At 35.3% G+C, this 12981-nt stretch overlaps 1 protein-coding gene across 2 annotated transcripts; it reads right to left on the bottom strand.

The window, feature by feature from the left end:
- Nucleotides 1-225: 225 nt before the first annotated feature.
- On the bottom strand, nucleotides 226-3858 carry LOC131644907 (putative pentatricopeptide repeat-containing protein At1g12700, mitochondrial). 2 transcript variants are annotated; one of them, XR_009296777.1, is made up of 3 exons: nucleotides 2079-3858; nucleotides 1939-1998; nucleotides 226-265 (listed from the first exon to the last, which is right to left on the bottom strand). XR_009296777.1 is itself a non-coding variant. In XM_058915519.1 (2 exons), the coding sequence occupies exon 1, from the start codon at nucleotides 3726-3728 to the stop codon at nucleotides 2091-2093; it is 1638 nt and encodes a 545-aa protein (XP_058771502.1). In that variant the 5' UTR covers nucleotides 3729-3858; the 3' UTR covers nucleotides 283-1998; nucleotides 2079-2090. The 2 variants fall into 2 exon arrangements, 1 of the variants encoding a protein (XP_058771502.1); XM_058915519.1 differs by lacking the exon at nucleotides 226-265 and having other exon boundaries at nucleotides 283-1998.
- Nucleotides 3859-12981: the final 9123 nt, after the last annotated feature.

The following is a 12981-nucleotide window of genomic DNA, read 5'->3' as shown; positions in this document are numbered from 1 at the left end:
CCGTAAGACCCACACACGTAAGATGGCCAACATTCTTCTCCGCAGTAGCCTCACGAACCCTGCAAGCCTCTCCTCTGAAACCCTAACTATCATCTATTCCAACCTCATTACTTCCCTCCGCCGAGAACCAAATTTGATCAGAGCTAAAATGCTATGCCATACCATATCTGTAATCGCCTCCACATTGCCGCGGGATGCCCTGGTTTCTTTGTCCGATTATACTTTTCCGGAACCACCTACATATCCACTTGTAAGAAACATTGACCTGCAAAAAGGATACCCTGTTAAAAAAAAAAACTTGGCAAAGTTTGATGCATTGGTTAAACAACATCAGTCTGCAATAAAAAAACAAACACAATAAAATTCCATCAATTAAAATGTTCACATTGCATTAGTAGGTCAGTTAGGGGAAAATCCGATACATATTTGTTCAATGATAGCGCTAAGAAAAGGAACAGAACAAAGCATTAAAAATATGACAGAGCAGGCTGATATAACAAAGCATTACAAATAGCATTGAGAAAAAGAAAAGAACAAAGCCTTAAAAATACAAATACAACCATGACCATGTTTGATTCATGCAGAATATTTTCCAGAACATGATTTCATAACATATTACAGAATTTAAAAAGAAAAGGAATGAGCTTAGATACATTCTTGTAATACAAACCGAGAGTGAACACAAGATCACGAGGGGGTTGAAAAATTGTAACTCGAAGATTGTAGCACGGATCGTAATATCTTGCAACACACAATCCTGTGATCATGTGATGTTACTAGGAGACTTACAATCCAGCTGCTATCGCTATCCCCGTGGGAAATTGAGTATTAAAGTATTAATTATGACTAATTAATAATTGTAAGAGCATAAACTTTTGAATCCTGACTAGAACAAGAACAGGTCAGACCTTACTAATCTTTTGGTCAAACTCCAATTATCATAACCTCCTTCCTCTAAGAAATTGAGGGTCATACAAACAAAAAAAACTTTCACGCACTATCAGCGTAAGACATTTTACAATTTCGATCGATCACATCTCATTTTTTGTATGACTTTAAAATAGATTTACAATTTCAACCAATCACAAGCTCATTTTTGTATGACTTTAAAATAGATAAGATCAAAGTCAAATATATTTCAGTGATTAGACAGTAATGATTAATTGACATTGAAATACTTATTTCACTGCCAATGCATATAAAAGTAAAAGCCTAAATATATTACAAGAGTAGCCAATAGCGTCCAATAGAGGCGATATCCCAATATAGCAAAGCAGAACGAGGGTCGGCAGCTATAGGAAGAGCCTTAGCGGCACTAAACACAATATCGGCTGCTAAAGGGTAAATCACGGGGGCAGAGCGGTTTCCGTCCCGCTATCCTATTCTCTTATAAAAACTCGAAATTACCCCTTAAATTTAAAACATTTTAAAGGCACTGTTAGACAAGGAACCATTTTATCTCTAACCAACATAGAAGGGTTGCTAATTCACAAGTAGCAAAGTCTTCACTGCAAATTATAAGGTGATAAGGAGAGAGCATTTACCTAATTGATATCATATACTGCATCAGCCTATAACAAGAATTAGCATAATATCGAAAGTTGCTAAGAGTTTTTATTTAGTGAATTCTATCATAAAGGTACAAGATAGATTAAGTGTTTTTCTGGTTTAATGCAAAAGACAGATTCAAATTTGTTACTATTATTGATATATAAGTTAATTTCATTCTAATTTTAATAGGAGAACATGAGCCATAAGGTGTTGAAAAACATTTAACTCAAAGACACTTTAGATATTAACACGGTCATCAGCACTTGAGATATATTCATCATGTCTTTGTGTTTTCATCCTATAATAAGGAGGGATGATTATCATCAAATACATATTCATATGCCAATTTGTTAATAAACCCATTTTTCTGGCTTTCAAAGCTCTTACCTTCAACCTTCTGAGTACACCTTCTACCTTTAAGTAGTCCACCTTCTTTTGAGTATGTAACTATCAACAAAATAAACAAATCATAATGATTACATAGCTGTCATGAAAATAACCAATTATATAATGAGAAATTATCTTACCTAGAATTAATCTTATAGTAGACCTCTAGCAATCATTTCACGAAGAAGTTTCTCTGCCTTTTCATTCTCATCTTTATGAAAGAGAGCTCGGATAATAGTTTCATACGTTACCGCATCAGGAATGATACCATTGTCCTCCATTTTTGACAACAAGCCCTCTGATTCATCAAACAAGCCCTCATTACAAAATCCATTGATCATAATATTATATGTTTGGATATTTAAACAATAACCCTTTGTCAAAAGATCCTTAAAAATGTTATGTGCGTTTTTAAGTTGTCCCTCTTTGCATAGTCCGTCGATAAGTATGTTGTACGTGCACATATTTGGTAAAATGCCATGGTCTTTGATTCTTTTTACTAATGCAATAGCCTTCTTAACAAGATGGTTTTTGCATAAAGCGTCTATTAAAGAACTGTAAGTGAATATATCAGTTGGTTGACCTTTATCATGCATCTCATCAACAAGCTTCCAAGCATGCGAGATTCTCCCCGATTTGCACAAACCGTCAATGAGAGAATTGTAAGTCACTGTATTAGGAGTGATTCCTTTGCAACACATTTCATTAAAGAGACTCAAGGCTTCACTGATCATTTTCATCTTACATAATCCATTAATCAAGATACTATAGCTCCGAACATTAGGCGCCACTCCCATTCGAGAAATAGTTCTCAACATATGTTCGGCCTTATTCACTTCATTAACTAGACAATACCCATCCATTAGTGAATTGTAAACAACAACATCCGGTATTACACCTTCTTTCATCATCACAACTAATAGATTCTTAGCTTCTTTCACATTTCCCTCCTTACAAAGGGCATCGACCAATATAGCAAAAGTACAAACATCCGGGTAGATGTTTTTCAACACCATCTCATTTAAAAAACTAGATGCTTTTTTCAATTGACCAACAATACAAAATCCATAGATTAGAGAATTGGAAGTGACAACATCAGGAGAAATTTCCTTTGCAATCATTTCAGAATATAACTCATAGGCATCATTAACACATTTATCTTTACACAAACTATCAATAACTGTGTTATACATTACCTCATTAAGCCTGACCAAATTCCCTTCAATTTTTCTCAACATTTGCATAGCAGCTCTTGTTTCCCCAATTTTACACAACCCTTTAATCAAGGACGCGTAACCAAATTTATCGAAGTGAAATCCACGCGCAACCACATAATCATGAAAATGCAAAGCTTCACTGACCTTACCGTTAAGGCACAAACCATTGACAAGTGTATTCAAGGTTATGGTATCCGGTTGATAACCTAATTTAAGAATCTTTCCCAATGCAGAAAATGCAAAATTCAATTGACCTAGATGGGAGTAAGAATTGATCAAGATGTTCAAAGTAGCAATATTGGGAGTAATTCCATTGAATTGTAATTGGTGAGAAAGTGAAATAACAGTGGTGTAATGATTCTTAGTCTTGGCTAGAAACCCTAAAATTTTGTTAAATTGATTGATGGGTGGGGTAGGATGCATGTGGAGCAATTGATGGAAAGAGGAAATGGCATCATGAATGATATGATTGGGAGTAAATTGATGCAGAGAGTGAGAAAAAGGTTTAGAGAGAAAGTGAAATGAAATAAGAAGATTGGAGTGAGAAATTAACCTTGACCCATTGAACGACATTGTTGTAGGAAATGATGCAGAGGAGAGTGTTTCTGAGTTAAGAGATGGGAAATAAAGAAGATTACGGTTTTAAAATGTGGTAGGCAATTTGTTGGAGCATGATTTCGGAAAGCAGAAAAGGGTGCTGGTTTGAAAGATGGTGGACTGTAGTCACCAAACAATGTTTTTCGTTGGTTGTCGTAATTTTTTTATTTATTATTATTATTATTATTATTATTATTATTATTATTATTATTATTAAAGAATTATTATTATCAAGAAAAATATTACGTTTTCAAAAATCAAATATATATATATATATATATATATATATATATATATATATATATATATATATATGGTGTTAATTGTTATACATTGTCGGAGTAAAATACTTTAGACGTCGGTGCATCACAATCACTCATATATAATACTTTTTATGTAATTAAAATAAAAGTCAACAACTAAACAAAAATCTAACGGCTCTAATTAACTGACAGTGTCAAAATATCCTTACACTGTCGGTGCATGAGTATTATTCTCCATAAATGTCCCTATAATTCGGAGATGCATCTCCGAAGACGTAAAAAATGAATACATACTTAACCCTTAGGTATGTGGTTCGATTCTTGCGGGAGGCAAAAACAATATTTCCTGGGCAGCGGTAAGCGGACCTAGGGAGAGTATTGATTAAGCAGGTGACATGCTTGGTAGGCCGGAAGCCCTGCGGGGTAAGCAGAAATCCAGGGTGTTACACATTCTACTCAAAACTTCAAAATTTCACCACCACACCCATTTCTTCAAACTTTCTACACAATCTAAAGTTGCTCTACAACATCAAAGGGTTCAAAGGCTCACTCAAAGGCACACTAAAAGCTTTGTAATTTTCTAAACTTTAAACTCTATCATTGATAATCTTGTTAGGGGTGTTAGAAATTAACAAAATGTAGTTAGTTGAAGTTATTAGCAACATCCAGTAGTGTTTGGTTGGTAAAAATAGGATTTTTAATGGTTTAGGGCAAGAAATGGGCACTACAAAAATGGAGTTTCGGAAATCACCTCTGACCAGTTTCGGAAATGCACTTTCGAATTTAGTCTGAACTGTTTTTTTTATTTTTTGAATTGTTTCAACGTCTTACCTGGTGCAATTTTTTCAGGAAAACGTCAGGAAACCAAGCACGACTTAGACATGGTAGGGAGATCCAGACGGCATCAGCTCGACGCGAGCGGGCTGCACAGTTAGCAACGACACGGAGACGGTGTTGAGTATGAATGCCCGTCCAAATGGATAAGGCGCCGGTAGGTTCCTCATCTAAATCGAGGAGTCGGCTGGCTCAGGCGTCTTCTTCCCGTAAGGATGAGAAGGAGATGGGAGTTGAGGAGGAGGAGATACCCGATGTTCACCCTGAGCACGACGGGGATGATGCGGAGGAGGAGGGCTACCCTGGAGGGCCTGCAGACACATCTCTGTTGATTTACTATCATGACCATGTCGCTCGACGAGTTTCGGAGGGCGAGGTTGTCTTTTATTGCACTTTATAATTTAACCGTTTTTTATTTATGTTTTATTACTTTCTTCTAACGGTTTAACTAACAATGTTTTTTGTTTTTGTTTTTGTTGTGACGGGAAAGGGGGACCATAAAATCCATGAACCATGCGTGGAAAATATTTGATCTGTTTAAACCACAGGCTCAGTGGTTTAATGACGTTGTAGCTGGGAGCGGGCTTGGCGGGTTATGCATGACCGAAACTAGGGGGCCACCATTCTGGTTTACCTATACCAGAAGCTGAATGAAGCCTCCAACTGAAAGACTAGACAATTGACTAGCTCTTGCACACTCCTTACTGTACGTTTCTTTTTAATTATTTCACATTTAATTATGGTTCATATTTATTTTTTACATATTTTCGTGTTTGTGTTTCAGGGCTGGATCAGCTCATGCTTCCACCGCATCCACGACTACAACATTGATCCTGTGGACGATGACGCCATGCCCAGGACCGCCCAATACATCCTATAAAGGGGGAATAACAAGGTAGGCCCATATCGCGTGTACCTTGACCGCACTATTCATGATGACATCCATTGGATGCCCTTCACTGATTACGGTAATGTTGTCTCATTCGACCGCATCACATTATATTCTAGATGGTTGGCATGTGGGACCAACACCATGGTCAGGTATCAGCCTGAGCAGTGCATGAGACAGTTTGGATGTGTGCAGATGATACAGAGGTCTCTGTTTGAGGTTGCTCCTAACACCGTTACCCAAGTGGGCCTCACTGCTATATTTGAGAATTGGGCGCATCATTTGGTGCCTGAGGAGTATCGGCATATGGTGGCTACCCTGAGTTGACACTATGTAGATGGGTACGTGACATGGTTTTATCGGGTATCACATCCTTTGATGACACCCGATGCTCCTGGAGATCCACCTAGGCCACATGAAGAGATCTTGGAGAACCAGCAGTCTAAGGATGACCATGTCACTGATCTCCTGCCGATATGCCAGCGGATACAGATGCTTGAGCATGATGCATTGGACGGAGGTATCATTGAGCAGGGCGTTCTAGAGGCAGTTTCCATTGTGGAGAGGATGGTCAGTGACGCGGCCGGTGCGACGGCGTATAGGAGGCAAAAGAGGTTGCAGGGTGTTCGCATTAGGCATACTCAGTAGCAGATGCCTATTTATGTTTTATTCATGACTTTTTTATATTCGTGTTGTAATATTTTGACACTGAGCACTTACCCGTACAACTATTTTCGTATTTATAATATGGGTATTTTATTCTAATTTACGTGTTATATTTTGTCGATTCTGTTATATTTTATCGACTAATATAAAATATGGGATTAATCATTATTTTGAAAAGAAACAGAAAAACTCAGAGCATATTTCGGAGATGCATCTCCGAAACTGGTCTATTCATAGCAATTCGGAGATGCATATCCGAAAACACTAAAAAATGGGTGTTTTCAAAGATGCATCTCCGAAATAATTGAAAATGTGAAAATGGGTGATTTCGAAAATGCATCTTCGAAATCAAGGGGTATTTTGGGGTTTACAACAGAGGTCCTCACCCCATGGGGGTCTATGAAGAAATTGTCATAAATAATGTATTGGCTTTTATAAAATATTTAATTTTATAATATAATTTTTTGTAGCACGAATTTGGCTCAATCAAAATTTATGAAAAACTCAATTTTGTTCGATAACTCAAACTAAGTCTGACTCAGTAGTTTAATAATGGATCGAAAAATTATTTAAATTTTTTACTAAGAGTCATAAAATTTAGATAAAGAGAAATGGAGAATGAAGAAAATGTTTTTTTTTCAATGTGGGACTTCAAAAGATCAGATGTCACGATGTGTTCTGTATTTCTTATCTTTTTTTATCACCTGATTTTGACTATGTCATCAGAGTTAAAAACAACAGCTCTTCTGACGAAAACATCTTGATTTCTAATCTTTGAAGCAAAAGCTTGTCTCTAATGTAGACTTGATTTGTTATCTTGAAGCAACATCTTCTAATAGACTTGTTTATTCTAGAGATACTTGAGACTTCTAAAGCAGTAGCTTATTGAGAAGTACACAGGAGATCCTCTTTTTTATTAACATTCAGTATTCTTCAGAACTACTGATGTTTCTTCAAGAGTGTAAGTGAATAGTCTTTCTGACGCGCCTAACATATCTGATTATTCTTTACAACAACAGTCATGAATCAAAAAACATTTCTAATATGCACACTTAAGAAACCGTTAGAAACAAAATTGTTTACGTATAAAATATATGTGTTGTTATCATCAAAACATAGAGATAGAGTGCAGAACCAAATTTTGTTCTAACATTCTCCCCCTTTATGATGATGACAAAACCATGTATTTGATGTAACAATTTTACAAGGTAATATCATAATCTAATTAGAGTACTATCCTCCCAACTCAACTTAATTAACTAATTATTCTAATTATCTCTAAGTCAGGGTACTATCCTCCCACTAAGGCCACACACCCTATAACCGCAACAACAAAACATCAAAATTCACAATATTCCCAACAAAACATCAAAACAATATAAATTCTAATTTTGGGGTATTACAGCGAGGGGTATTCTTCTTTTAGTTTCATTTTGCATTTTAGATTACGTGCTCTGATTCTGTAACACTGGGTGCGTTCAAACATTTTATTCTATTTATTATGTTGTAGAGTTGGATGTTATACTCTTAACTTTTTGTTTTTGCTTATGTTGTTTTTCTAAGTTGGTTACCGTAATTGTTTGAAGTTTAATAAAGTATTGAGTTATGACATACATGCTTCATATTACGTTATTTGATAAATTCCACTACAATCATATTCCAAGTGAAAGTGAGCATGCGATGACAGGTGTTGCATGTTTTAAACTTTAAATTAATATGTTACAGAACAGGTTGAGAATTGTGATGTGTGTTACATCCTAATATGTTGAATGCTTTACTCTGATTTTATCATATTATTACACGCAGGAAATTAGGTGTTACTTATCATATTATTGCACGCATGAAATTAAGGTGTTACACAACTCATTACAATAGTTTATCCTTATTTTACAGAATATTTTGAAGGAGATAGATCCAATATCCATTTTAAATAAAATAATCTAACAATCCTAAAATTGCTCCAACAAAAAATATTCGCTAAAATTTTAAAAATAAAAGAGATATGTGAATCTAAACATTGTTAAATTTTTTTTTTTAAATCATAGCAAAGGTAAAAGTTGAAACAAATGTCTTCAATATCAAATTATTTTTACACAAATTTTAAAATTTACCACTAATTATAATTTAAATTTAATATAAATCAAACAAAAATTAATTTACAACAGCGCATGGCGTGGATTTTAATTTAATTAATCATAAATTTAGTTACTTATTTAATCTGCTATCTCCATAGCATGCTTAATAATTTAAAGTTTAACAAAAATATGAAAAGCAAACTACGAATGTTTACTTTAATCTATCCATTAAATAGTTTCTACAATTCAATTAATTTTAAATCTTTTTTTTTTTGAAAATTTACAATTATTTTTTCAATCACTTTTTTTCTGTATTTAAAAAATAATAATTTGATATTTTTTATTTAATTTATCACACATAAGAGTCATTCACAAATTAAATTTTTTAATAAAACAATTTTTATTTAGTCTAAATATCGCCAGGAAATAAATTTGTCTAAATCGGAGGTTTTCTTTAGTAGGAACATTAGTATACCTGCCCAGGAGGATCTGGCTAGCATTATGGGAGTGAGTCTTGTCCTTGGTACAGGAACTTATCTGGGGCTTCCTTCCCTGATAGGTAGGAGTAAAAAGGCTGTTTTTGGGTATGTGAAGGATCGGATTTTGAGGAAGATTAATTCATGGAGGGGTAGACCGGTTTCTAGAGCAGGTAGAGAAGTTATGATAAAGTCGGTGCTTCAGTCCATTCCAGCGTATATTATGAGTCTCTTTATCCTTCCTGATGGTATTATTCAGGATATTGAGAAAATGCTTAATTCGTTCTGGTGGGGGGGAGGAAGTAACCGTAGTGGCATCAGGTGGATGGCGTGGGAGAAGATGACAAGGCCCAAGCATGAAGGGGGGTTGGGTTTCCGTGATCTCAAGTCGTTTAATTTGGTGATGGTAGTGAAGCGTGGGTGGCATTTGTTGTCTAATTCGCACTCTCTTGTGGGTAGACTTTATACAGCTAGGTACTTCCCTCACACTTCTTTTTTTAATGCTAAGTTGGGTAATAATCCAAGTTTTGTCTGGCGAAGCATTTGGCAAGCTAGGAAGGTTCTTGCACTTGGTTGTAGGTGGAGCATTGGGGATGGGAGGAACATTTTTGTGATGGGTGAGCCTTGGATTAGGGGAATTGCTGAGGGTATGTTAAATGGTCCACAAAGACAAGAGGTTTATGGGTTTATGATTAGTGATCTGATGTCTCCTAATGGTAAAGGTTGGAATGTACCCTTAATCAAGGAAACGTTTGACCATGGGATTGCGAATGTTATCCTCCAGGTTCCTTTAATTGAGGACGCGATCGAGGATAAGTGGATTTGGAAAGAGGAGCATAATGGATGTTATAGTGTTCGATCGGGTTATAGGTTGTGGCGGAAGGTGCAAGGGGCGGGTGGTTCTTGTAGGGTGACAGGAGAGTGGCGTAGTCTCTGGAATATCAAGGCTCCACCTCGAGTTAAACATCTTCTTTGGAGGATTTGTAGAGATTGTCTCCCCACTAGAGCGAGGTTGCATCATCATTATGTGTCTTGCCTGATTACTTGTCCGTTATGTGACTCGCATGTGGAGGATTCTTGGCATATTTTCTTCGGGTGTGAAGTTACAAAGAATTGTTGGCAACATGCAGGTTTGGCTCATATTGTGACTTCTCGCCAAAATCTTTTTCCGGATGTTACTTCTTTGATTTTTGACATTTGTTGTTGAGAGAATTCTATGGTGGCGGGGAGAGTAGCGGTTATGATTGATACCATATGGAAAAATCATAATAATATGATTTGGAATAATGAAAGCGAGGTTTCTTCTAGTCTTGGTTCTCAAGCTCTTTGTGGTTGGCAAGAGTGGTCTAAGGCCCAAATCCATGGGGATAATGAGAACATTTCTGTTACCACGACTAGTTGGAGTCCTCCGGTGGAGGGGAGTTTGAAGTGCAATGTTGATGCGGGTTTTAATACTCGTAGAGGTACTACGAATCGAGGTTGTTGTTTTCGAGATCATTTGGGGAACTTCGTGTGTGGGGGAACAGCTTGGGATTTTGGCTCTTTTTCTGTTATGGAAGCGGAAACGTTGGCTATTAAAGAGACTATCCTTAGTGCTATTGATCTACATATGGAGAAGGTTGTTTTTGAAAGTGATTCTCAAAGAACTATCCAAGCTATTCTCTCGGATCGTCCTGGTTTGTCTGATTTTAGTCTTATTGTTTCTTCCATTCGTAATTTACTTTTTGATTTTCCTAACTTTGAGGTGAAGTTTGTTAAACGCCAAGCGACCTCGGTGGCTCATTCCTTAGCTAAGGCGGCCGATTCTTGGACTAGGCGTAGTTGGTTTAATGTATTACCTCCTTGTATTGCTACTTTGTTGATTAATGATATGAGTTGATTTTCTCTTGGTAAAAAAAAAATATCGCAACAAACTATCCGAAAAATTTAATTCAATATATAAAAGTAATATTATTAGATTGAACGAAATCACCCAAATACAAATATGAAACTTCAAAGATATGTATTTGAATTTTTAATGATTATTAACAATTAGCCTAGAAAAAACACTCAACAAACTAATCATAAATGAAGGAGAAAAAATAATTATTTTAAAAAACGGACCGAACATCAAATCAATGAGGATATTAGATCACTGGTTTATTGGTCGAACCACATGACTAAATCAGATTAAACTGGATAACTCGGCTAAATAGACCAGTAGTTATAACAAAAATATACAAGTATAAAACCTGTCGAAGTGGAAGATTTAGTCTCTATAAAATATAACTATCACTTAAATTTTTCAAAAATATCATATCATAAATAAATTCACAAGTTCATAATTTAAATTTAAATTTTAAACATAAGTATCACACATAACAAAATAGTACAAAATTACAAAAAGTATAATTGCAAATAAAGTTTAATCACAACATAATCTAATTGAATAATTTATAACAAAATAACTTCATTGTCTACTAAATTTTATTTCAAGGAAGAAACAATTGTTTCATTGTTTGAATCTTCTTCTTCAATATCAAAACCATCTGCAACAAAATCAATAGCATCCACAACATCTTTATTTATTATTTTTTTTATTTCTTTATTTTAATTTTTCATTAAGATAATCAAAACGATATCGTTTTAATTTTTAAATAAAAAGTTAAAAAGTTCTTAAATCGTTGGTCGACAATACAAAATCCATATATTAGAGAATTGAAAGTGACAACATCAGGAGAAATTCTCTTTGCAATCATTTCAGAATATAACTCATAGGCATCGTCTACACATTTATCTTTACAGAAACTATCAATAATGGTGTTATACATTACCTCATTAAGCCTGACCAATTTCCCTTAATCATTCTCAATAATTGCATGGCAGCTCTTGTTTCCCCAATTTTACACAACCCATTAATCAATGACGCATAACCAAATTGATCAAAGTGAAATCCACGCGCAACCACATAATCATGAAAGTGCAAAGCTTCTCTCACCTTACCATTAAGGCACAAACCATTGACAAGTGTAGTCAAGGTTATGGTATTCGGTTCATAACCTAATTTAAGAATCTTTCCCAATGTAGAAAATGAAAAATTCAATTGACCTAGATGGGAGTAACAATTGATCAAGATGGTCAAAGTAGCAATATTGGGAGTAATTCCATTGAATTCTAATCGGTCGGAAAGTGAAATAACAGTGGTGTAATGATTCTTAGTCTTAGCAAGAAAACCTAAAATCTTGTTGAATTGGATGATGGATGGGGTAGGATGCATGTGGAGCAAGGTATGGAATGAGGAAATGGCATCATGAATGAGATGATTGGGAGTGAAATGATGCAGAGAGTGAGAAAAAGGTTTAGAGAGAAAGTGAAATGAAAAAAGAGAATTGGAGTAAGAAATGAACCTTGACCTTGCTGTGAACGACATTGGTGGGTTAATAGAGGAGAATGATTCTGAGTTCGGAGATTTGCAGTGGTATCCTAGTAAGTCGTCCACAACTGCATAAAGAAGATTGCGGTTTCAAAAGTTTGTGGGAAATTGTTGTTTTGCCGTACTTTTTTTTGAAGGTGGGTTTGGGAAAGGGGAATGGGGGTGCTCGTTTGAAAGATGATGGATTGTAGTTGGACTTGCATTTTCTAGGGTTTTGATAATTTAGTCATCAATCAAACAATGTTTAGGTGAGGTTAACATTCAGGTAGAGGTGTGAAAAAATTCAATCCAAAATATTTCACTTTTTAAAATTCAATCCAAATTCTAAAATATAATAGCAGGTATCTATTTTAAACTCGAATCTGACAATGAACCGGTGTATCTTTGAATTTAAATTTGTAAGATTTTACCGGAATTGAACGTGGGTTGAACCTGTTATATATTTTGACTGTTGTCTAATTGATTAGCACTCTGGCCTAATCGATTATATCATGAAAAATAGTTGTTTCTGGTCCATCAAAAAGGAAATGAGATATTTCTAGTTGTTGCACATCATTGAGGCGCGGTCTAAATAGCTTGAGGCTTAAGTTTGAACAAATCAAATCGATAAGCAT

This window comes from Vicia villosa, linkage group LG1, assembly GCF_029867415.1.
Source record: "Vicia villosa cultivar HV-30 ecotype Madison, WI linkage group LG1, Vvil1.0, whole genome shotgun sequence".
Classification (NCBI taxonomy): domain Eukaryota; kingdom Viridiplantae; phylum Streptophyta; class Magnoliopsida; order Fabales; family Fabaceae; genus Vicia; species Vicia villosa.
The sequence above is the reverse complement of the archived record's forward strand: the minus strand, read 5'-3'. Positions and strand labels throughout refer to the sequence as shown.

Coding starts and splice junctions, on each gene's coding strand:
- LOC131644907 (XM_058915519.1), bottom strand. CDS start 3,728: ATGTCGTTCAATGGGTCAAGGTTAATTTCTCACTCCAATCTTCTTATT.